Source organism: Amblyomma mixtum, chromosome 5 (assembly GCF_055824585.1).
Source record: "Amblyomma mixtum isolate Tamu chromosome 5, ASM5582458v1, whole genome shotgun sequence".
NCBI lineage: Eukaryota > Metazoa > Arthropoda > Arachnida > Ixodida > Ixodidae > Amblyomma > Amblyomma mixtum.
This window is the reverse complement of record NC_143016.1, coordinates 178,084,911-178,111,436: the sequence shown is the minus strand read 5'-3', so window position 1 is coordinate 178,111,436 and position 26,526 is coordinate 178,084,911. Positions and strand designations below refer to the sequence as shown.

General features: G+C 50.1%; 1 protein-coding gene across 5 annotated transcripts in view; it reads right to left on the bottom strand.

Moving 5' to 3' along the window:
* Nucleotides 1-26,526, bottom strand: part of LOC149344911 (GTPase-activating protein skywalker-like) — a 64,056-nt gene that overhangs the window by 6,100 nt on the left and 31,430 nt on the right. For 4 of the 5 annotated variants that reach the window (XM_089546398.1, XM_089546397.1, XM_089546399.1 and 1 more), the window contains 2 exons: nt 23,249-23,370; nt 3,295-3,516 (listed from right to left, as the gene is read on the bottom strand). In XM_089546398.1, the coding sequence (XP_089402524.1) occupies nt 3,295-3,516; nt 23,249-23,370 (344 nt within the window). The remainder of the gene's footprint in view (nt 1-3,294; nt 3,517-23,248; nt 23,371-26,526) is intronic. The other variant, XM_089546400.1, reaches the window with a different exon arrangement.

Here is a 26,526-nt window from a genome sequence, read left to right as displayed (position 1 = left end):
AACTCTCAGCGACGACACTGTCCTCTTTACTTCAGCCTATACTTTACTGCACCACAAGTGTCTTCCATTGCATTGCGCTGTACTAACTGTCTCCGCTGGTCTCTCAACACTTTTGGTTCCTAACCCGTTTTCCTCGCTACCGCTGTGCGTCTTGGTGAACGCTTTGGCAGTGTGCAGCCCATTGCATCTCTGCTCATCCGCGAGGAGACCGACAATACATCGCACCTCGCCATGAACGTGCTCAAGCCACCTGCCTCTGTGCCAGATCCCTCTTCTACCGAATTGTTCTGACGCTCGATGACGTCGATCTTCCTCTACCGCCAAGAACAGAGCTTCTCACCCTCTTTCATCAGTTCAACTCTTCCTTCGATGCTCACCAAAGTTCCTTGGGCTGAACTCCCACCATCACCCATCGCATCGACATTGGTGCCTACGCGCCGTTGCGGCAGTGCCCCTATCGTTTTTCTGCCATCAAGTGCCAGGCTATTGAAGAGCAAGTTGACCAAATGATTCAAAATGGCGTCATTCAGCCCTCAAGCAGCTCTTGGGCATCGCCTGTTGTCCTTGTGAAAAAAAATTGCCGACGATTATGTTACTTCCTAATGCGAAATTTGAGCGCAACTCATCAGCTGTTTCAGCTTTTCGATAGATTGAGGCAAAGAATTCAAGCAAGACATGTATGTACAATTACAGACAACTTGTTATTTTTCACACATAATCCTTCGTCAAGGAACATTCCATTAACAGTTCTTGATTGTCATGAAGGAAGCTTTGTGGATGGAGAAATAGATGGATATACACTCAACTTGCTGCACCAATGCCTGGTTCTCAAAGACAAGGTCTGCGCAAGTATTTCGCGAGGATGTCACAGCTGTGGAAGCCGTTACAAGTGAGAGGAACAGGATGTTCTCCGGCATAAGTGGTAAGAAATTCCCGCTTGTCTTTATACAATTAAAGTCCCCACCCACCCTGCCACCCTGGCAAGTGGCAGCCTTTGCTTCTGGCACAATGTTGTCAATGCCAAAGCATGTGGGGCACACCACCTAAGCTAGATTGAGGTGTCCACTGTTCCAAGAGTGCAGTTATGCCCCTTCCCTCTGGTTCAGGTGTACACGAGATGTGTGACAGATACTGCGCATTTCCTTTCCTCAAAAACCAATTTACAAATTTTACCCTCTGCTTTCCAAGCACCTGCTCTATTGGTTTCGCAGCTGTGGGAGACATAAAAAAAATACCGAAGACACTTTGGAAATTCTAAAGTGTGCTTGGCGAAAGCCTTGTGGTCAACCCACTGCCGCTTCCCGAACCACGGAATCACTGGGCCACTTCGGAGCCGTGCGTCTCACTCACTCAACTGCAACGAGACGTCTGGCAAAGGAGTGGCGGTGCAGCTGCCACCGCCGACGCGCGCACGCTCGTTCTACCGCTACTGTGTGATGTCACGGTTGCTATGCATAGCTGCGCCCCCCACTGGTGCATCGGTTGCTAAATTAAAATTCTGACCATATGACGCACTAAAAAAATTCTTGCTGGAGGATATTTGTGAAGCGGCGCTTTTTAACACCCTAGGCATACCTTTCCTCAGAGTCCCTTTAAGAAATTTGCAGAAATAAGGGGCCGCAGTAGGCACAGGACGAGGCTAATTGGAGAGGTGTAGGGAGGCCTTTTTACCCATATCCCTCAAGAGAAAGGTATACAACAGCTGCATCTTACCAGTACTCCCCTATGGGGCAGGAAAGTGGCGGCTAATGAAAAAGGTACAGCTAATAGCTAATAGGGTCAGGACAACCTTAGACTTCAATCAACCAAATGATCAGGCAGGTTTTCATAAAGGATACTCGAACAATAGACCACATTCACGCTAACAATCAGGTGATAGAGAAATGCGCAGAATATAACCAGCCCCTATATACAGCGTTCACTGATTACGAGAAAGCATTCGACTCAGTAGAAACCTCAGCAGTCATGCAGGTATTGCGGAATCAGGGTGCAGAAGAGTGTTATGTGAAAATAATGGAAGATATATATAACGATTGCACAGCTACCGTAGTTCTCTATAAAGTCAGCAATACAATTCCAATAAAGAAAGGTGTCATGCAGGGAGACACGATCTCGCCTATACTATTCACTGCCTGTTTACAGGAGGTATTCTGGGGCCTGAAATGGGAACAGTTGGGGATAAAAGTTAATGGAGAATACCTAAGTAATCTGCGATTCGCTGATGACATTGCCTTGCTAAGTCCCTCAGGACATGAACTGCAAAGCATGATCAATGGAATTAGACAGGCAGAGCAGAACGGTGGGGCTAAAAGTTAACATGCAGAAAACCAAAGTAATATTCAACAGTCTAGGAAGAGAACAGCAGTTCGCAATTGGTGGCGAGGTGCTGGAAGTAGTAAGAGAATATGTCTATTTAGGGCAGGTAGTGACAGCTGATCCGGATCATGAGAGGGAAATAACTAGAAGAATAAGAATGGGGTGGAGCGCATGTGGCAGGTTCTCTCAGATCATGAATGGCAGTTTACCAACATCCCTCACGAGAAAAGTATCCAACAGCTGTATCCTAGCGGTACTCACCTATGGGGCAGAAACGTGGTGGCTAACAAAGAGGGTTCAGCTTAAGTTAAGGACAATGTAGCGAGCTATGGAAAGAAAAATGATAGGCGTAATGCTAAGAGATTGGAAGCGGGCGGAGTGGGTGAGAGAACAATCGCGGGTTAATGACATCCTAGTCGAAATCAAGAGGAAGAAGTGGGCTTGGGCAGGGCATGTAATGCGAAGGCAAGATAACCGCTGGTCCTTAAGGGTAACGGAGTGGATTCCAAAAGAAGGCAAGCATAGCAGGGGGCAGCAGGAAGTTAGGTGGGCGGATGAGATTAAGAAGTTTGTGGGAATATGGTGGCTGCAACTGGCGAAGGACAGGGTGAATTGGAGAGACATGGGAGAGGCCTTTGCCCTGCAGTGGGCGTGGTCAGGCTGATGATGATGATGATGATGAACATGCATGAAATGGTTGGCTAGTGGTAGCTTTGAGTTTGGCTGTTGCTAGACTGCACCACTTGCCTCCCAGCAATCATGGAGCACACACATTTTCGGTGAGGATGTGTCAGAATGTTCTGAGTTTGAATCGGAGTGCAGGGAAAAAAAAAACACTCCAACTTTAAAGCTAAATTTCTCAGCTAAATATTCATCTTTTGTTGCCAGGTAGACAATAGCAAAGCAAAAAAAGTCCCTTCAAGAATGAGTCAGTTTGCGCACCGAGCCTTCTCTCTCCACTGATTCTCGGTGGCTCACCTGCTGGGGGCTGAGCACCTCGGAGCGGAAGTTGGCCAGGGGAATGATGCCGAGCGACAGGGTGCGCTTGCGGACGGGCAGGCACGAGGAGGTCACGTCCAGGTAAGGGCAGGAGCTCTGCAGTCCGGCCTCCGAGGCTGCCCGCAGCCGGCCACTGGAGCAGCTCCGGATGTACATCTCAGACTTGAGCAGCAGCTGGTTGAGCAGCTTGGCACTGAAGCCCTGCAGCAGCAGCAGCACAGTTCCAGGGCAACATTTTCTCCTCGGCACAGGCCAAATGAGCACTCACGGCAGTACAAACAGAGCTATGCCAGTGAAGGGGTGCACCAGAATGTGAGCCAAGATGGTGATTTGGTTTATTGGTTTGGTTTATTAGGGTTTGACGTCCCAAAGCGACTCGGGCTATGAGGGACGCCGTAGGGAACGAAGGGCTCCTGAAATTTCGGCCACCTGGGGTTCTTTAGCGTGCACTGACACCGCACAGTAGACGGGCCTCTGGAATTTCACCTCCATCGAAATTCAGCTGCCACAGCCGGGATCAAACCCGTGTCTTTAGGGCCAGCAGCCGAGTGCCATAACCACTGAGCCACCGCAGCGGGAGCCAAGATGGCGAATCAAGCTCACTAGCAGGTTGTAACATGCCAAGGGCGGTTTTTGAAGATGACCAGACAAGCCGTCCAGACTGGCCATTTATCCTTTAAACACTTTTCATGCATGCATGCCTTCCTAATGGACATTGAAACTCCTCTGGACGTCCTGTGGACGTTCAGGAGGTCTTCAGGACATCCAAGGGACGTTCAGTGCTTATTGGGTTGCTTTCCCCACGAGGCATATAGCATAGGGATGTGCTGTCCTGGCCCAGTCACTGCTTCTGTCGCCGGTCTATTTTTTACACTCTCACACTGCTTGCTTCTGCTAAGAATGTGTGACACTGCTTTTGCTACAAACCCTTTTTTTATTTTTCTTCAAGTTGAAGTCAAGTGCAGCCTTCATGCGCGGCTTAAAAAAAAAAAAGATTTTGCACATGTTGTCAACTAGTGTCTTGTAAGGTTCTTGACCTCATGGCGATGCATCATGTGAAGTGATTTCTGATATGTTTAAATATACGATGCACAGACACCTCTGTGTCATCTTACACCCTTTCAATCAAGAGCCTGCACAACTCCTGCAGCCTGCTGTGTTGGTTAAAGGCAGTGAGGGAAAGACAATGCAAGACAACGTGCGTGGCCACAAGGTGGGCAAGATGACAGGTGTTTCCGCAAATTTGGGGTTTGAGCGCTTCAACCAAGGATTCTCAAAGTATTTTTAGTGCGAAAGCACTTCTAGCCCACTCCTTGGGTTTCAACGATGTGTGTCTCTGTGTGTGTGAAGTCTCTGAGCAGCAAGTGTAACTGACTCACTGAGTCAGTGGACAGCTTAATCACACTGTGAACAGGAGGTGGCATCCGACTACAAATTGAGGCAGTTGTATGCGCCTTTCCGTTTTAGGCTCGGTTGATTTTGAGGAGAAGAAAGGCACACAACTGGGTCCTTGGGTCAATGGAGATCTCAACTGCACTATGAGCTGCTTAGCAAAGCTAAACCATTCTTGCAGCCCTGGGGAACCCCGCCGGCTTTTGAAAGGTGCTGAGGAAACACGTGTGCCTTGGCTTCTATCCCCTTCCGGTCTGACATGCAAAAAAGGAGCATGAGGACGTATGGCAGCTCAAGAAATACCCAAACTCAGTTAATAATGACCGGCCCTAGAATGAAATAGTCTGGAATCAACAATGCCAGTGCGATTAGTCCCAAAAGGAAAGCTGAGAATTGAGGCATGCTTGAATTTAGGTGCTTGGGAAACACCTCCAAGAGCACTACAAGAAACTCACGGGCTCTGTGGAACCCAGTTTTAAAACCCCTGGCCTAGACAATCCATAAAACTATCAGATCCTTCTCCCTTTGACAACTCTGTGTTTTAAAACCTGGAATACTTTGAAGGACCGACAATTTTAAAGTGACTAGGGGGTGGTTGTCACAGCTGAGCATCTTTTCAGTGACAAGGTTCTATTTATTTATTTTTGTGGTAGAGTTGAAGAAACTGTGGATGCAGTGTGCTAAGCATGTGGAACTTTAGTGTGTATATTGCCACCTAGTATTGCCAGGTGGCGCATACGAAGTAGGGCGACGACGACGAAGTAGGGCTCGCGCCGTGTGGAGTCTGTCGCTGTTGTTGCCCCAGCTTGCCTGGCCTTCCCTTTCGTGCCTGCTAATAAAGCCCCCCTTCGTCAGCAAGTACGTTACAGTCTGGTGGAGGTGCTGGGTATATGTCTAATCCCTGTATATGTCTAATACTCCTCCGCATACCCTGGGCTCCAGTCCTTCGCTGGTGGACACCCCTGTGCACCGTGCTAGCCGGAGAAACCAAGGCCTACCTCCCGAACACGGGCTTTTGGAGTCTGCAAGAGCACCCACCCATCGGCCTGTTATGCCAGCTGCAGCCTACTATACCTTGCAGAATCCGCGACTGCCCAAACCATTCCATGGCAGTCAGCTCGAAGACGTCGAAGACTGGCTGGTCGAGTTTGAACGCGTGGCTTCGTTCAACCAGTGGGACGACGCAGCCAAGCTTCGAAACGTCTTCTTTAGCCTGGAGGATGGGGCACGTACGTGGTACGAGAACCGAGAAGATGCGCTAACATCATGGCATGAGTTCCGCCGACGCCTGCTGGAGACCTACACCAGCACGGATCGCCGAGAACGGGCTGAACGGGCTTTGCAGTCTCGCATTCAAATGCCGAATGAGTCTGTAGCCATGTACGTGGAGGATATGACTCGGCTCTTCCGGCGAGCTGACCCGGCCATGCCCGAAGAGAAAAAGGTGCGCCAACTCATGCGCGGCGTCAAAGAACAGCTCTTTGCAGGCCTCGTGCGCAGCCCACCATCGACCGTCGCTGCATTCCTTGCAGAGGCCGCGACGATGGAAAAGGTTCTTCAACAACGTTCTGCGACTTACAACCGGCCCGTGCATGCTGCTGCAGTCACCGAATCGTTTGCCACCTCCAGGAGCCACCCTGACAATTTGCGCGAACTGATTCGCACCATCGTGCGTGAAGAGGTCCTCAAGTTTTGCAGCCCTTCGCAGTCTGCACTTGGTTCGATTTCCGCTCTTGTTCGCGAGGAGGTGCAACAGGCGTTCAGGGGTCCTACCGTCGAAACACCACCTCTGCCGGGAGACTACAGCCGCCCCACCTATGCCGAAGTTGCGAGACGCCCGGCTGCAGCTTCGCCACCGCCGATTCCAGTAACGCCTCCTGCACCGCTGTCCCCAGTTCCACCAGTCCCGTATTTCGACGATCGCCGAGTGCACTTGCGGAAGGCCGATGTCTGGCGCACACCTGACAACCGGCCACTCTGCTTTCACTGCGGAGAACCAGGCCATCTCTACCGCAATTGCTCTTATCGACGCCTCGGTCTGCAGGGCTTTCGAGCCGATTCGCCCAGACCCCGGTTTGGCCACCGGCCTCCAGCCATTGAAGACTTCCTCGCGGAACAGCGACTTTCAGCCCGTGCGCCGCATCAGCCGCGCTCATCTTCTCCGCGGCGCTCTTCCCCGAACCCGCACAGCTCCCCGCGAGCAGTACAGGGTCGCTCGCCGAGCCCTCGCCGAGAAAACTGAGACCAGCGACCTTCGGGGGCGAGGTCGCTGGGAGTCGCTGCGCTGAAGACCTCCCGCCGCCGCCGCTACGCTCCGACCGTGAACAGATAGTACCGTCATCTGACCAAAACAGCTGCGTTTCCTTGGACATACCTGTTCTTCTCGACGGTCACAGAGTCAGTGCATTAGTGGACACCGGGGCCGACTATTCAATTATCAGTGATAAATTGGAGACTCTTCTAAAAAAAGTCCTTACGCCTTGTTCTGTAGTGCATCTCCGTACTGCCGGTGGTCATCTCGTTACTCCAAAGGGTATTTGCACGGCTCGCGTTCAGATTCAGGGATCTACGTTTGTCGTCAGTTGTGTAGTTCTGTGCAATTGCTCCCGCGATCTCATTATCGGCATTGACTTTCTGCGGGAGTATGGTGCTGTCATCGACCTCCGCCGACGAATCATCACCTTTTCGACCAGTAATGCGACCCACCTCGCCGACTCTTGCCACCGCAGTGCCGCCCTTCGTGTTTCTGCAGACAGTGTCACGTTGCCGCCACGGAGCAGTGTTTTGGTTGAAGTCACTTGCAATGACTTGCATGACGCAGAAGCAGTCGCCGCGGCTAACCGTTCACTCCTGCTTACTCAAGGCATCTGCGCCGCTCGCAGTCTACTGACGCTTCGTGGTGGCGCCGGTCTGCGGTCCTGGTCACTAATTTTTCTAATGAATACCGGCACCTTTTTGCAGGAACTGCTATCGCTTCTGCCGAGCCCGTTACCGATATTCCCGTTTGTTTTGCGTCCGCGGCAGCCGGCACTGACGAACCTTCCCTTGAAAACGTCGACATAAACTGCCACCTGTCTCGGGAGCAACGCCTGGCTTTGGAACAGCTGCTGAAGGAATACAAGTCGTGCTTCGCTTCCTCCTCGAAGGTTCGTCAAACACCCATCACGCAGCACCGCATCATCACCTATGACGACGCTCGCCCTATACGACAGCAGCCTTATCGTGTTTCTGCTAAAGAACGGGCGGTTATCCAAACTCAGGTTCAGGAAATGCTTGACGACGGCGTTGTTCAACCTTCCCAAAGCCCGTGGTCTTCACCTGTAGTCCTTGTTAAGAAGAAGGACGGCACTCTCCGGTTTTGTGTCGACTATCGCAAACTGAACAGTGTGACCAAAAAGGACGTCTACCCGTTGCCGCGCATTGATGACTCGCTGGATAGATTACGGCGCGCTAAGTACTTCTCATCCATTGACTTAAAGAGCGGCTATTGGCAAATTGAAGTAGACGAACGGGACCGCGAAAAAACCGCCTTTGTGACTCCAGATGGCCTCTATGAATTTAAAGTGCTTCCTTTCGGTTTGTGCTCCGCCCCGGCTACGTTCCAACGGATGATGGACACCGTCCTCACAGGCCTCAAGTGGCAAAGCTGTCTTGTTTACTTGGACGACGTCGTAGTTTTTTCGGAAACGTTTGATCAACATCTCCAGCGCCTGCGGGCTGTCCTCGAAGCCCTCCGCTCGGCAGACCTTACCCTGAAGCCCCAGAAGTGCCATTTCGGTTACGAAGAGCTCAAATTTCTGGGTCACGTTGTGAGCGCTGAGGGAGTGCGGCCGGACCCCGAAAAGACTGCCGCCGTCGCACGTTTTCCCGTTCCGACCGACAAGAAAGCTGTCCAGCGCTTCCTGGGTCTCTGTGCGTATTATCGGCGCTTTATTGCGGACTTTTCCACGATTGCTGAGCCGTTGACGCGCCTCACAAGGAATACCACCTCCTTTGTCTGGACCACTGAGCAACAGACCGCTTTCTCTACGCTCCGCCAGCGCCTTCAAACACCTCCCGTTCTTGCGCACTTCGACGAAGATGCCGATACCGAGGTTCACACCGACGCCAGTAACATCGGTCTTGGCGCGGTCCTTGTTCAACACCAAGACGGCCTTGAGAGGGTTATCGCCTATGCTAGCCGTACTCTCTCCCGCGCCGAGAGCAATTACTCCACGTCTGAAAAAGAATGTCTTGCGGTCGTGTGGGCCACCATGAAGTTTCGCCCTTATCTTTACGGCCGCCCATTCAAAGTGGTCACCGATCACCACTGCCTATGCTGGCTGGCAAATTTGCGAGACCCATCTGGACGCCTGGCACGCTGGAGCTTACGGCTCCAGGAATTTGACATTACTATTGTTTACAAGTCCGGCCGCAGACACGAAGACGCCGACACACTGTCGCGTGCACCAGTTGATCCTGCCGACGCAGCGCCCGATGACGACAGCGGCTTCCTTGGTACTCTCACCGCCTCCGACCTACTGACTCGGCAGAGGGCGGACTCGGACCTTCGCCCTCTCATTGACGCCCTTGAAGGTAGTGATACGGTTATACCTCGCCACTTCTCTCGACGTCTTGGCTCCTTCTGTTTGCGGCAAGGTCTCTTGTACAAGAAGAACTCGAGAGGCAACGATCGCCCTTACCTTCTCGTCATTCCAGCCGACCTCCGATCTGACGTTCTTTTCGCCTGCCACGATGAGCCCACGTCTGGCCACTTGGGCTTTTCACGTACGCTCGCCAGAGTGCGGAACATGTATTACTGGCCTGGACTTTCTGCTGATGTCAAACGATACGTTAAAAGCTGCCGAGAATGCCAGCGCCGGAAAACGCCACCACTTAAGCCGGCGGGTTTTCTCAAGCCCGTTACTGCCCCTCGCGCTCCGTTCGACCAGATCGGCATGGACCTCCTCGGCCCTTTCCCCTTGTCGCAGGGCGGCAATAAGTGGATCATAGTTGCTACCGACTATTTGACTCGCTACGCCGAGACCAAGGCGATCCCTCGTGGCACAGCTTCAGAAGTCGCAGAGTTTTTCATGCACAACATCGTCCTGCGACATGGCGCTCCTTCGCACGTGATTACAGACAGAGGGACGGCGTTTACAGCGCAACTAATCGACCACATCTTTCGGCTGAGCTGCACAACACACCGCAAGACCACGGCCTACCATCCGCAGAGCAATGGCTTGACCGAACGATTAAACAGGACCCTTGCGGACATGTTGTCCATGTACGTAGATGTTCAACACAAAACTTGGGATGAGGTCCTGCCGTATGTCACCTTTGCCTACAACACCGCCCTGCAGGAAACTACGCGCTTCTCCCCGTTTCGCCTTGTGTACGGACGCGAAGTCCAGAGCATGCTTGATGCCATGCTCCCGTGCCCAGAGGATGACCAACTCGCCCCAGACGCCCAACAGTTTGCCCAACGTGCTGAAGAAGCCCGTCAGCTGGCCCGCGTGCACATCGGGCAACAGCAGAGCTCGGATGCGCGCCGTTACAACCTTCGCCACCGACAGGTTGTCTACAAACCCGGTGACCAAGTCTGGGTGTGGACTCCTGTTCGTCGCCAAGGCTTGTGTGAGAAACTGCTCTCCCGCTATTTTGGCCCTTACAGAGTGGTACGGCGTGTGAGTGAGGTTAACTATGAAGTGGTTCCGGACGGTGCTGCGCAACCGCGACGCCGACAGCCCGACTCTGACATTGTGCACGTTGTGCGGCTTAAGCCGTACTATACACGGTGACGCAACCGTGCTGATGTTTTCGCGCGCTTCAGTTGCGGCAGTTTGCTTGTTTTCTTTTTGTTTATTTTTTGTTTATTTTTTGTTTCACCCTTACGTCGACAGCGACAGCGCTCTTTTTTTTTTTCCTTCATAAGGGGAGAATAATGCCACCTAGTATTGCCAGGTGGCGCATACGAAGTAGGGCGACGACGACGAAGTAGGGCTCGCGCCGTGTGGAGTCTGTCGCTGTTGTTGCCCCAGCTTGCCTGGCCTTCCCTTTCGTGCCTGCTAATAAAGCCCCCCTTCGTCAGCAAGTACGTTACAATATGATGAACAAATAAAAAAGTTTCACATCTCCACCTGATTTTCTTGTAAGCCAGGCAGAGACCTTCTCAGCAGTCTCTTGTAGCTGCTCAAGAGAGGGAAGCACAACATCCGACAGGACACGAGGAAGGGTGCAGAAAGGATGAGTGACCTGCAGCTCTACATTCCTAGACCTCTTGTCAATGCTCACAACATACTCCATGAGCGCAGTGCCAAGTCTTGGAATGACAATCTCGAAGCTGTCCTCAGCTAAGACATGTTAAAAAAGTTCATAGTGCATGAAAAAAAACGGGGACGCAGAGAGGGTATGAACATGACAAGACGAGCGCTACACTCATCCTCTCGTTTTTTTGTGTTGTGATTGACGCCAACCGGACCGAACATCTGTGCTTCTGCTCAGCTGAGACTTGGTCATTTTTGTGCAGTGTTAAGGAATGCTTGGTGACTGAGTCGCATTTTTCTAACAGTGTGAAGTGAAGTTGACTATTGACTTGACAGACAGTTCCGAGCAGTTTCTTCAAGCACAAGTGATAAAAAACTCTACAAAAAATGAGATGCAATGCTCATAGACCTGGAGAGTTCTACAGAGCTTTTTTCAGTAACCACACTGATCTCCTTATGATTGCATTTTCCTCACCTAACAGAGAGGTGAACTAACGGTGGCTGAGCGCTCTTGAACGATATAAGTTCACTGCGCTGAACTCAATGTCTGCAACAGATTTCATATTCAGTGTTTTGCTATCTAGTGCTTCTTGGTGCAAGACGCAGTGCACTGCCATGAACTATTCAGTTATTCCGAGCCTTTCAAGCTTCTTTTGCAAATTTCCTACAAGACCACTCCTGATTCCGACCACTGATGGAGCACCGCTGGTTGCCACACATACGAGGGGCGTTCAATAAAGATTTCCCCTGACTCACTTCCATTTATTGCGCTGTAATGACTTAAGTCACTATAGGTCAGGCACCAATGTGGAACTCTGAACTAATAACAGTCTTTCTTTTAGAGGTGCTGAAGTGGTGTGAGGTGTGATAATGGATGCATTGGAATACAGAATAGTCATCAAGTTCCTGTACTTGAAAGGCCGCATTCCAAGGGAGACGTTCAATGAGATAAAAGAGGTTTATGGGGAGGATTCTCCATCATTTGTTTGATGTAGTGAAGAACTGGTATTGTCAATTCAAATGTGGTTGGATTTCGGTGGAAATGGCTCCGATTGCAGGGCGACTACACTCCGCTATCGATGACCACAGCATCCAGCTAGTGGAGGCCGCAATTTTGGAAAGCCGCCGTGTAATCGTTCGAGACCTAGCCCAAAATGTCAAGATTAGTGTTGGGTTCGTGGAAAAAATCATTCAGGACTATCTTCACATGCGTAAGGTGCATTCAATAGGTGCGCTCACTGGGTTCCCCGGCTGCTCACACCTTTCCAAAAGCAGGAACGAGTCGAATGCTCTCAGGCTCTTTTGACCACGTGAGGACTTTTTCAACAGACTGATTGCACAGCATTAAAGCTGGGTCCATCACTCTGATCCGAAGACTAAAGTCCAGTCGATGCAATGGAAGCACCTGGACTCACCGCCTCCGAAGAAGGCACGTGCCCAGCCCTCGGCGGGCAAGGTCATGTTCACAGTCTTTTGAGACCAGCACGGAGTAATCTTGATGGACTTCCTAGAAAAGGGTGCTACGATTACTGGGGCATAGTATGCTTCACTGCTGCAGAAATTGCGGAAGGCCATCAAAAGCAAGGGACGTGGCATGCTCACCAAAGGTGTCCGCCTTCTGCAAGACAATGCCCCTGTTCACAACTCACATGCTGCCCAGATGGAAGCATGCTGCAGCGGGTTTGAAATTCTACCGCATCCCCCTTATTCACCCGACCTCGCACCATCGAACTTCCAGCCCTTTCCAACAATGAAATAATATTCGAAGGACAAGCATTTTCCAGATGAGGAGGCTCTGATTTCTGAAGTCACAACATGTACCTTTGGAGCAACCTACATGCGAGGTGTTTGCAGTTGCATAAAAAGATGGGAGAAGTGTGTGTCCCTGGGTGGCACCTATGTAGAGAAGGACTAATAAATCTGCAAAGTTTCATTCCTCTCCGTCCACAGGAAGTGGATCAGGGGAAATTTTTAATGAACGCCCCTCGTACCATCCACACCCAATGCAAGCCGGTCTGTACAACTTTCAAGCACCGAAATTATGTCCACTCCTGTAGTTGTGTGCCTCTCATCAGAACAATATTGTCACGGAAGACAGAATGACAGTTCTCCCACTAGCAGCATTCAGCAGCCAGCAAGCACGAGACAGTCTGACGTTACCACCTGCATGCACCACCTAAGAACACCAGGTGGCATTACTCCTTGAGCACGAGCAAAAAAAGAAAGATTAGCACAAGAATAGAATAGATAAGGGATGCAGGCCAAGGTTTCCCATGCGACAACTAGGTGAATGCATAGCGTAATGCACATCACCACGTGAAGCATGGTTTCATACGGACAATGTGCACAACCTCGGAGTGGAATAGGCAATGCTGATGCTTCAAAGTCCCATCTGGAAGAACTTAATAGGTCACTTCTATGACATGGCGCAAAACTTTGTAAGATCCAAAGTAATGGCATTTCAGTTTTTCAGACAAGCCTGGGCGGCGTATCGGGGTCCACAACCAAACTTGGTCTCCGGGATGGTATGTGACGTGTCAATGACGGAGGTTGTAGCGGCGTGCATCTGAGGCCTGCTTCCGCTGAACGTGAACGCGGGCAAGTTGACGTGCTTCCTCGGCGCACTGAGCAAAATGCTCGGCATCCGGCATGAGCGGGTAATCATCAGTGCATCATGGAAGCATGGCATCCAACATAGTCTGTACGTCACGTCAGTAACCAGTCGAAATGATGTAAAGTGGGTCGTCTATTGGACGGCCATGTTGTAGGCGTGTACAATGTACGGGAGAATCTTGTCTCAAGTTTTGGTTAGGTTAACGTCCCAAAGCGACTAAGGCTATGAGAAACGCCGTAGTGGAGGGCTCCGGAAATTTCGACCACCTGGGGTTCTTTAACGTGCACTGACATCGCACAGTACACGGGCCTCTAGAATTTCGCCTCCAAAGATATTCAACCGCCGCAGCCGGGATCGAACCCGCATCTTTCGGGTCAGCAGCCGAGCACCATAACCACTGAGCCACCGCGGCGGCTGTGTCTCAAGTTTTGTGCTGGGAGTCTACGGACATTGCGATCATGTCGGCGATGGCTCTGTTGACTCTCTCTATAAGCCTGTTTGTCTGTGGTTTTGCGATGGATCAGCTCGTGCATGAACTGTGCCATAAAACCTATGCCTCGATGGGTGATTACTTGCGACGGTGCACCATGATGCAACATGATTTGCTGCATAAAAAAACTTGGCAATCTCAGATGACGTGCCAAACTGCACCGCCTTGGTTTCCACATACTGTGTTAGATAGTCGGTCGCAACTATAATCCACTTGTGACCGGCCGATGACACAGAAAATGGGCCCAGATGGTTGGGGGTGACTTGGTCAAACGGCGTCCAAGGCGGTGCATAGAATGGAGCAAACCCACGGGCTTGAGAGGCGGTGCCTTACGACGCTGGCACTTGCGGCATCCTCCGACGTAACATTCGATGGTGTTTTCTTGAACAAAATGCTGTTCCGGAGACAGACGGCAGACAGGTTTCTAGAAAACTGCCGAGGTATATCAGCAGCTTGGCCCTCCTGATAATTGATGACAGACAACAGGTTTTGGTCAACTTGCTGTCGGGTCATTACGTCTAAGTCGCTCACAACTCCAAGAAAACAACTCTCGTCCCAATGCTCTCATCGGCTAATCCTATGGGTCCGCGCGACAGTGCAGCAGTGTCTTCGTGCTTCTGGCCAGATTTATACGCAATGGTGTAGTCGAATTCTTGCAGGTGGAGGCTATATTGGGCTAGGCACCCCGATGGGTCGTGAAGATTGGCCAGCCAGCACAAAGGATGATGGTAGGTAACTACTTGAAAGGGGTGGCCGTAGAGGTAAGGCCAAAATTTCACGGTTGCCCACACAACCGTGAGGCATTCCTTTTCCGTAGTAGGATAGTTTGTTTCGGCACGACAGAGTGAGTGGCTTGCATCCACAATGACACCATGTCACCTTGGTGTTGGACAAGTACAGCGCCTAGGCCAATGTTGCTGGCGTTTGTCTAGACCTCGATGTCAGTGTCTTCATCAAAGTGCACAAGAACGGGGACTGTTTGGAGCTGCCTGCACAGCTCTGCAAAAGCCTCCTATTGTTTGGCAGCCCACACGAACTGTGTATCGTCGCGTGTGAGGTGTGTAAGGGGTGTGGAAATCTTGGAAAAGTCGGCGATGAACCGGCAGTAGTACGTGCAGAGATCCAGGAAGCATGTCACGATTTTCTTGGTTGTAGGAATGGGGAAATCGGTGACAGTACAGTTGTCTCGGGGTCGAGCCTAATGCCATCGGCACTTACAAGATGACCGAGAAATTCTTTGTACCTAAAGTGGCCCTTTTCGGGCTTGAGCGCTAAGTTGGCCGACCAGAGGGCATCTAATACTATATGCAGGCTTTCAAGGTGTTTGGCAAAGGTTTAGGAGAACACGAGGACATCATCTGAGACAACCCAAACAAGTTTGCCATTTGAGGCCAGAAAGAACAGTATCCATCATGCACTGGAAAGTTGCTGGCGTTGAACAGAGGTCGAAAGGCAGCACTGTAAATTCTTACCGGCTGTCGAGGGTGATGGAAGCAGGTTTCTCATGGTCTCACTCATCCCGCTCTTCCAAGTCAATTTAGGAGGATTACTGGGCGCGACGAAGTCTGTTGAGCCAGTCATTGATAAGGGGCAGCAGGTAAACATCTTTTGTAGTGATGTTATTTTATTTCTATAATCTACACAGAAGTGGAGGGTTCCATCCTTCTTCTTCACCAGCATGAGAGGAGACAACCATTTGCTGTTGGAAGGTTGAATGATTCCATCAGAAAGCATCTCCTTCCCTTCCGTTTGGACCGACTCACATTCCATCGGTGAAATGCAGTACGGTGCTGGCGGATCAGGCGGGCATCGTCCTACGTAATGATGCGGTGCTGAAGAACCGTTTGTTGTACTTTCGAAGAAGAAGATGCAAAACAGGTAGTGCACTCGAGTAGGACAGCATGTAGTTCTCGGCGTTGAGTAGCTGAGAGTTCCGAACTAATATCAAGATCGTCAAGAAATGGGTGCACAATTCCAACAGCTTCGAACGTGAGACATTCAGAAATCTCCGCTAAGAGGCTGGCGAATGCGATGGCAGTAGCACGAAAAAGATGCCAGGTTCGTTGGTAAAGTTAGTCATCAGGAGCTCAGATCAGCTGTCGCTGAGATAGACGAGGCTCTGCGCTGTGCAGATGCTGTAGGTGAGCAAAAGGGACAGGTTGCCTTCTGTGACCACTATCCCATCATGCAGTCCATCGCAGTTAACACTCACAACATCGGTGCTTGGCGGAATTCAAATGTTCTCGGTTGAAATTGGAAGAGCGGCGCAGCATTGGAGGTCCTCAATGTAAACATCAGCTTACTCAGTTGAAAATGCGACAGTGCGCTTTTGGAGGTCTATATTGGCTCCATGCTACCGGACAAAATCAACGCCGAGGATACAGTCACAGAAGCAGTCAGGTAGAACCAGGCAGCTGACAACAAATGTGGAGCTGCGAATTTGGACTGTTGTCGTGCACAGGCCAAGTGGAGCTACGACATGTCAGCCGTGTGAATCTGTGAGCCAGACCGTGGCACCATTAGTTTTGTAAGAAGTGCCACTACCTTTCCGTGTAAAGGGTCCCTGAAAAGGATGTTACAGGTTGGCTATAATACACTTGCATTACGTAGAGTATAGACCACCGAGCGTTTATGACGCGTACAAGACCTCAAAAGCGAGCCAATCATTTACAATATACTTTTAAAGAATTGCGCTTCTACGCCTTGGAGCGACCAGTGGTGCCCGGCTTTTGCCTGAATTTGCGCAGAACGTGTCATGCAGCGCTCGTTATGTCAGCAGCGAAGGGCTATCATTGGTTCGCCGTGCAAACTTTTTCTGATATCACACAGCTACCAGGCCACGACCAGAAGCTCCACGACCCGGGGAACTCTCGCATGTGCTGGCAGTTGGCGGAGGGTCCGAGTGAGCGGGGCCGGCGGGGGAGCGCCGATATTACAGTGTGCAAAAGTGACGAGAGGGTAGAGAAAGGCACAAAAATGCGGAAATTTAAAATTTGAACCACATGTAACTAAGCTGCCAAAAAACGCATTAAAAAAATTCTTGCTGGAGGTTATTTGTGAAATGGCGTCCTTTAACATCCTAGGCATACAGCAAAATTATTGACAGCCCCTTTCAGAGTTCTTTTAAAGTTGAGAAATCAGCGGCAGTGTTCACCAAAGTGCTAACTTATAGCCGTCGAGAAGCGTGGGCATATCCAGCGAAAATGTTTCTCTGAGTTCATGAATTGCCGTCGGTGCCATGTTCGGTCACTGTTCATGTTGTCAGGGGTGTCTTCATTGTGTTGATTGCCAGCAGCCTTGCCCCTGGAGGTCGCTGTCTTAAGTTTTCCCAGCAGGAGCTTGGCGACCGCTGCTGCACCATCCAGGAGGAGCTGTGGGGCTGCGAAGAAGGTCGGCATGGAGACGTGGATCGTGACTGCTGCTGGGAAGTTTGTGCCCCGCACTGCTGGGCCATGTAGTCCTCAATCTCACGGGGTCATTGACTTAATGGAGGGCAGGGCATATCAACAAGAAACCCCTGCAGTCCCAAGTGTCAATGTGAGCACTGGCGATACAGATGACGGGGTTCCTTGCAGTGGAAGCACAGGCGCTGTCGATTTGGGGCACACCACAGGTCCATCTTCTGCTGGGGTGGCCGTCGATTGTCGATGTACGAGTCAGGCTACATGGAAAACAGTGAGCCTTGATTGTGTAGGAGGGGGTTGTGGCTGAGCAGAACCTAGGTCGCTTTGCAACGTTCAGCAAAGGTGCAGGCCAAGCGTTCGGGCTGCGAGCGAGCGTCACACCTCAGGATCGTCGTCGTCTTTCACTACCACAGTTCACCACAGTGAGCGAGCGCGGCTGCTACACTACAATTGGACAAATGGAACGGCGCCGAAACTGGCGTAGGGCATTGCAAGGCTTCAGCATCTGTTGGCTGATGGTAGTGAAGGCCTAAATGCTTAGTGAACCTTTTCGTAGATGAGGCTAGCAAGAGAGCTGACCGTTGGCTGGGGAGCACCGAGAAGCGTCTGGAGCTCTTCGCGCATACAGAGCGGATCAGGTCACAGAGAAGATCGAGGTTAGCCCCAAAGGCAGGAAGAGGCTCTGTAACTGAAACGGCAAGTATCGGCCTCTTGTAGACCCGCCGTGGTGGCTCAGTGGTTAAGGCGCTCGTCTACCGAGCCGGAGTACCCAGGTTCGAACCCGACCACGGCGGCCGCATTTCGATGGAGGCGGAACGCAAAAGGCGCCCGTGTGCTGTGTGATGTCAGTGCACGTGAAAGATCCCCAGGTGGTCGAAATTATTCCGGAGACCTCAACTACCCCACCTCTTTCTCTCTTTGTTGTTTCACTCCTACCTTCCTCCGTTTTCCTATGGAGTGGTTCAGGTGTCCACTGAGATAAGTGAGACAGATGAGACAGATTTCCTTTCCTTAAAAACCAAGTTACAATATATTACTGTTGTAGGTGGTAGACCGCTGAAGAAGCATCTTCTCCATCCTGACTGCTTCCATGAGAAACTCTGCAATAGTCCTTAGTGAACTGCACATGAGGCCAGCGAACAGTTACTCTTTAACGCCATGCATGAGGTGGCACACCTTTTTCTTTTTGGGCATGGCCGGGTCAGCATTCCCGACCATGTCATGTCCTCCATGTCCCTGGTTACAGTCTCGTTTGGCATCTGAATAATGCGAGACTGCAAAGCCCGTTCAGCCCATCCCTTATGATCAGTGCTAGTGTAGGTCTCCAAGAGGCGTTGGCGGAATTTGCGCCATGATGTTAAGGCATCCTCTCGGTTTTCATACCAAGTACGATTGGTTGGTTGGTTTATGGGGTTTAATGTCCCAAAGCGACTGAGGCTATGAGAGACGCCGTAGTGAAGGGCTCCGGAAATTTCGACCACCTGGGGTTCTTTAACGTGCACTGACATCGCACAGTACACGGGCCTCTAGAATTTCTCCTCCAAAGAAATTCTAGCCGCCGCGGCCGGGATCGAACCCGCGTCTTTTGGGTCAGCAGCCGAGCACCATAACCGCTGAGCCACCGCGGTGGCATACCAAGTACGAGTGCCATCCTCCAGGCTGAAGAAGGTTCTTTGGAGCTTGGCGGCGTCATGCCACTGGTTAAACAAGGCGACCTGTTCAAACTGGACAAGCCAGTCCTGGACGTCTTTGAGCCGACTACGTTCGAAAGGTTTGGGCAGTAGCAGGATCTGTAAAGAGTAGTAGACTGCAGCTTGCATGCCAGGTCAATGGGCGGGCGCCGTGGTAAACTCCAAACGCCCGTGCTCAGGGGCAGGCATTGGTTTCTCCACCTATCACGGTGTACAGGGCTGTCGACTGGCAGAGGACTGGAATCCAGTGTGTGCGGAGGAGCATAGGAGCTGGGATCGTTACGGAGTGCCTACACCAAAAGATGTCACGGAAGACAGGAAGACAGTCCTCGCACAAGCAGCAGTCAGCAGCCAGCAAGCGCAAGACCCTTCGAAGTCAGCTCCATGTGCCTCGCGAGAACACCAGGTGGAAATATCCAGCAGTCTATCGGCCACGTTGAGATTTTTGTCTACGGCCCTGATAAAGATGGCACACTGAGTGTTATCTGTAATGTCAGTGCTTTCATTAGTGGCAAAAGAAAAGGCTTCGAAGTCCTGACACCTGTTAATTACAGCATTTTGAATATCGTGGCCAATCTCAGTAATTGTCTCCACAACTGTACTGGGTGAAAAAGGCTTATCTTTTCAAATTCCTTTTTCATGTCGGGATAGATAGTGCCGGTGGCTTCAAGTGAGCAGTTTTTCTCATATCACCCATTGACGAAAGGTTTTGCAGATTTTGCAACTGGATGGGAAATAATGAAACTCTCACCATTTCTTCTGTTTTGGCAGGCATTTGGCAAAATTCTAGGTGTTTTGCAAGTGATACCTTCAGTTTATCCACTCTGCAGTCACGTACCTTTCCAGCTAATGCACTGTGCTTGTCATGATGACAGGACATGAAGTGGCGTCACATGTCGTACTCCTTCGGCACAGACACAGACAGGCGGCAGATTAAACACATCACCTTGTCCAGTGACTCAGTGAAGATATATGACTGTTCTCATCGAGGTTGAAAACAGCACTTCTCATCTTCGATTTTTTGTTTCAGTGAAGCCTTTGGCAGTGACATTCCAACACTGAACTTTCACTGCAAAAAGCCTGTGTACTTACTGCCCCAAGGGCTATAGAAAATATTGAAATAGAAGTGGCAGAAGTGAAACACAAATTAGAGCAGGCTATCGCTGAGTGGAGTTCGGTACGGTGGCGCATCTAGTAAAGCTCCTCAAATGATGTCATAAAGGGTGAGAAAAAACAGAAAAAACCCTCCGAAAAAAGTGGGTGTGGTATGCTGTATGTGAATTTCAATGTCTCCAAATGACTGGTGGGCTATCAGGCATGCAACAAGTATTTTTGGCTAAGGGGGCCATTCCTCATCCGAAACTGTATGCCTTTGTAGGATCGTTTGCATAGCACTGTGAACATTGGCACTCACTGAATGCACTGAAGGAAACAAGCAAAGGTGGCAGCCAGTTTAAACGTGTCGTAATTCTATGTGCCTTAATGCTCCCCTGGAATTCCTTGACCTTGAATTGCTAAATTCGGTAGATGATGATATGCACCAGCTAAATGTACAGCCCTTCATACTAGTAGCCTTCCTCACCATGGCTGTCCTGATATTTCAAGCCACAATTTTGCTGTGCTCAAAACGGGGAAATGTACTTGAGGGTAAGAGCAGGGTTTCAAGAATGAGGGAGGACAAAGCTTTCGTAGGGTTGCTGGCAGTCAGGAAGTCCGTGGCCTGAGCAGGAAGAAATAAATGGCAGATGGACATCCTTTATCCTTCTTTCACAAAGGAGGTGAGAACTTAGTAAGGGCTGCAGGCGCAACTCCTCCCCTAAACAAACAAAGAAACCAAGCAGCTCTTCCAGCCTGCTCACATAGGAATGCTTTGTGTGCAATCCAAGGTGTGCCCTCAGTTTCTACAGATCTTCCATCAGTTGCCTGTAGTTGCCAGTCTCGTCTTTGGAATGTGATTTGTAGCTGGAGTGCCCTGGGAGACAGGTAATAGGCAAATTTACAGATTATCTGAGCTGTGGCTACTGGGAAGTGCATCGTCCATGCCTTTTATTACCACCCAATACTTTCTCCTTACACAAGATGAAAGTTAGTGACTCACAGTCGGGAATAAAGGCAAAGGTGGGAAGTGAGTGCATTTCAATTTCCACTTCCACCCTGGTGTGGAAATTGTCCACTCCCAGACAGCTTTCGTGGCTCTGCAGCGAAGGCTACGCAGGAAAAGGAAGGAGGCGGGCCTTTGCCCTGTGCTGTGGGAAGTGGGTCTACTGTTTGTTTTAAAGGTGTGAAAGAGAGAAATGGTTGGCTGGCTCTTGCTCCTCGCGTGTTCTTGAAGGCAGCTGACGTCCGTCTGAAGGTAACACAGATTAAGGGGCCCCTGCCTTTTTTCCTTTCTGCAAAGAATGAGTGCCATCTTCGGACATAACTTTTTGGCTTATTTCAGTTGGAAAACAAGTCTATGGTGAAGCTGCATTGTGAAGTTGCATGGGCTTTCAGAATAAAAATGAAACTTGGAACGCTAGCTGGCTGCATGCAGTGTGTGTTTGGGGCCCCTATTATAAACGATAATCGTGAACTTCAAACCAGGCACAGCATTTCTGACATTCACAAGATCTTCCGCAATTTACTAGTCGGCACGTGGACAATGTGGACCTTGTGCTATGTTAAGACCTGTTCTTAACATAATCTTCGCTTATCCCTAAGAAATAGGAACCGCTGGGCATTTCGGTTGAGATAACGCTGTTGCATCTTGTATGTGCTCAGGCTGCGAATGCTTGTCAAACTGACTTCTGGACACACTTTCAATAAGCTTTTACGCTTATCTGTTCCTTTCCAAGTAGCTTATTGTATCAAGTTCCTGCTTAAGGCTGTGCTCATTGGAACACATGCGGACTGCCCAATTCACAAGTGACACCATGAATGAGTGCTTGTGAGCTAATGGATGCACAGATTTGAAATCGGGGCACCTTTTGGATTGTGTGGGCTTCCTGTACACACTAAACTTTAGGCCAGTGAGTGAGTATGTTAAGAGGGTGTCCAAAAATGGTATTTTCCTGTTACCTTCTTAAACAGTGAAGTAAATGGAGGCTGGATGGTCCAGGAAGTGTAGAATTTACCCTTTGTCTTTCAGCTGCCCAGCTGGCATCCCCCATTAGTTGTCATGACCCCTTCAGAGCTGTCAGCTGCTAAGGCAGCTAGCATGCCGTTCCAAGGCAAGTCTGCGTGTCGCTTCTGTGAGTGGCTTCTCAACAGCAGTGGATTTATAGAGGAAGGGTGAGGAGCCAACCACACCCCACACAAGAAATTTTCTTGGGACAACCATGGAAAACTCCATTTTTTTTTTTTCACGCTCGAGACCCACCAATGTAGCATGCTAATAGGCCCCCCCCCCCCTTTATCCCCGCAACCAGCCTCTCCAAGAGACACCCATAAATCTGCCTGTTTGTCAAGCGCCTGCAAGATGCACCACATGCCTTCGGCTCCCAAATGCTAGCGCCAAATGCTAGGTGACCATAGGCACAGCAAGTCGGCAAGGCTGCAATCTGGCACCAAGGACTGGACTCACTGAATCCTGAATGTCCTGTGGCTATGCCTGCAGTTGCTGAATGACTGTTATGTGCCAGGCTTAGCTGTGCACACTGCTGCAATGGCCACCACTGCACTGATGAAGGGGTGGCTCGCAAGGTTCGACTGAGAGTGCTCCCTTTCGTTTCCCTTTGATGCAGTGAAGGGAAGAGCTTTTGTTCTATGCACCTAATAGGTGGGTGCCATGGCAATGTCTGACACCCTGAGCAGTGAGGCTGGCTTGCTAAGGCAACAAGTAGGTGCCAAGGAAAGCAGAAGCCAGGGGCAGCCACTCTGAAATAAGGCCGTGAGGTTAGCAAGCTTGCTGGGGTAGTGTGCCTGCAACCGGAGCAGTGCCTAAGCGCTGAAGCAGCAACACCCACTCCTCCTTTCACAACTGAAAAATAGCACCACCGCCGCTGGGCTGATGTGCAGCCCTGGCGTTCGCAGCGAAGTGGAAACTCTTTCCCACTGCCTCCAGACAGCAAGCCTGCCATGTCTCCCAGACATGCTTCTGGAGGGAGCCATGCACACACCTGAATGCTGTACGCAGCCTTGAGGAACCTGTCGACATTGTACGGCATCTGCTTGCAGAACATTATGATCCCATCCAGGAAGGTTCCTGCATCTGCCGTGCCATCTCCCAAGGGGTCCTCTGCTGCAGATGTTACACATACAGGGCCAGTGTCATTTTGCACAGAGAAACTTCACACATGGTGTCACCCTACCATGGCTTTTTTGCCACTGCAGCTGCCAGCACGCAGCCGCACTGATCACAGCAAAACTGGCTTGTCTGCAGCAGCAGGCATTGTTACAACACATGCTTAAACACTATTATAACATAGTTGAAGGATGCTGGCAGTGTTGCATTATAAACAGGGTTTTGCTGCATCTCCGAGGAATCACATTACACTTCAACATCCATTATCTTGGTTGGTGCAGACTATTCCGTAATAGTGACATCCAACTGCACAGTACTACAAACCCAACAAACTCTGGTTGAGGCAGCACACGCAATTTCAGGCAGACAGATGTGCTTTTACATGAAATACCTGACATGAACTGCAATGCTCTGCTTTAGCACTGTTTCTAGCGTGCTGTATACGAGGCAATAACTCAGTGAAGCACACAATCACTTTTCTCACATTCTCCATCACAGCACTCGGGGAAATCACTTAAAAGGAGCTTCATATTACCTCAGTTTCTTTGGTGCATAAAAGCTCAGCACTTTCAAAAATAAAACATCCATTGCTAGTGCAAGATTTTTCCCGTCTTGTTCTGCCTTTTTGTGATCCACTTTCCATCTCGTTGAGCACAGTTACTTCACTTCCAGTTAAAAAAAAAAAACTGACTGCCTAGCCCTTTGCCTTTGCCCTTTGACAGAATGCTCAAGCTCCATGCACTTGGGAAAGCTGAGCAGTTATTTCTACAGCAGTTTAACAGCACAGAGCATTTTGCATTAAAAGCTAGTTAATATACAACAAAAACAAAAAATAAAATAGCTGAAAGCTTTTATGAGGCAGAACACATCTCGGTAATCTCTGTTATAAAGGCGTTGCATTTACCACATGGTATTAAGGAACAACTTGCTCAAACTGCCGCCAGTCTGAAATAACCCCGTGATGCTGCCGTGCTATAAGCAAACCACATGAAAAGGCCTCTCTGCTGGAAACCGGCCTGTTGCCATGTTATAAAATGAAGCTGCCTTTTTTTCAACGGATAGGAGTGAAGCATAGCCATGTCGCCCCGAGGGCATAGTTTAGAAACTCAAGTTTCGCTAGCATCTCCAGATAACTACAGCTAGTTGTAGCACTTGCTTCTCCAAACGAAAAAAGTGGGTCAACTGATGCATCTGATGCTGCCAGCGCTGACGACACCAATGACCTCTGAGTGGAAGAGTGCGTGACCTTTACCGTTCTGAAAAAGTGAACAACAAATGGTTTGTAAGCTCCTGAGCCTGATGGTGAAAGTCTCCCTCTTCTGTTGGTAACCACCGCAGCTTGGAATAGAGGTGAAAGGGTGTTGTTTCTACCACAATGGTAAGCCTGTCTCTTTGTCCCTTCTGCCACTGAGTGTACAGAAGCGCCGCAGCACATACGTCGTCTACATGCCAAACAACGAATTCGGAAGAAACCAGACTGACCAGGTCAATAGAATTGATACTGTCTCTGCCTAATTCTACTCCATTCCTTTCTTTCAGTGTGCTACCGCCTGAGCGAGCACTGCCGACCGAAAGTCTGACGCACAGCAACCTCAAAATCTGCAGCACACGATTTCTTCAGTACCGAGTATCGTTAAAATACACAGTACACAAAAAATGTATTTTCGATACCTGTACTCCGATAATTTCATTTCTGGCACATGATACCTAGTACCGATACATAAAATATACCGAAAGATAGTACTGAAGATACATGTATCTTCGATGCTGCCCATGCCCATGGTGCAAAGTCAACACATCGGGACCAAACTAAAAATAGTAACTAAGAATGATAATGTGGAGAAAATAAAGACAGCAGTTACATTGGGGAACAAGTTTCTGGAATGTGAAGATAGCGCTGAATTAAAATTACTTTAATTCGAGCTGAAAAACACACGGGACACACGGAGAGATGTACAATTACAAGGACAACAGAACACGGCCACACAACCACCTTATTGCAGAGTGCAGGCAACTTGGTGTCACATTCCACTGGATGGTACTGCAGTTCTGCCTCCCATAGCACAGCGGTGCTGGCAAAGCCAGGACTGAGGGGGCAATAGATCGTGCGGGTGATGTTGGCGAGACTTTAATAGTGTTGTGCCCCGAAGCTGCAAAACTTTTGGATGAGCAGCTTAGGAAAACATCTGATGTCACGACCTCAGCCAGTGAAACTCTGAAGAACCCATCTGTCTGTGCCTTAGTTCCTTGCCTGTTCACCTCTGTGATTTGTTCGTCCGCGCCAGAGAGATGGCAGGTAGCTGGTTTCTTAGTACCCACAAAGTGAACAAGGGAGAGAGTAGCCTCAGGGCGCTTGCCATTGTTTCGACAAGAGGACTCGTCTTTGTTTGGGCAAAGCATTCATCATTGGGCGGGGTTATCATGCCACCTGTCTAGCTCAACCCGCAGCCTTTCAAGCCCACGTCCACTATCTCTCCACGCTCCATATCCCTGGATTCGTTTCTGCTGAGCTGACCTATTTCCTTCAGTTTTGCAGGTCCACCAGTCAATCCTCTTTAGCAGCCATCATGCCTGGGCAAGATTCACGCTCCACATCCTTACACCCTTCCCACTTCATACCCCCTCCCCCTAACCCACGGTGTAAGCATATACTTAAGTGCTGACACTCCGTCTGGCGGCGCGACCAGATCTTGTTAACTGCTCCTCGTGCTTCTCTCAAGCGCGGACAGATGGCACCTACGACGGAGGCTTGTCTACTTGCCAAACTGCAGTGGCCGCAATGCAGGTGTTGCGCAATTGGTCGTTGCCGCGGCGTGCTAAGTGCAGTAAGGCACACAAGAATTGAAACTGCTGTTGACACCAAATAATTTCGGGCGACTTCGTGTTTTACTTGCTGGGACTGCATGAATGGGTGGAACACCAGTGAGGACGCTGCCCTGTGATCCTTCTGAGCTCATTATTGAAATGCGTTCACTGCAAAGCTTTTTTTCATTCATCCTCACGAATGCTGAGAGCATTGCTAACTATACCGACTCTTACACACAAAAGGTCGGCCGCAACACGCATGTCCCCACATTTGGGCCAGACAGCCTACGCATACATTCAGACATTGCTTCAGCAGTGCAATGCGCCGACACTGTAAGATGATTCTCG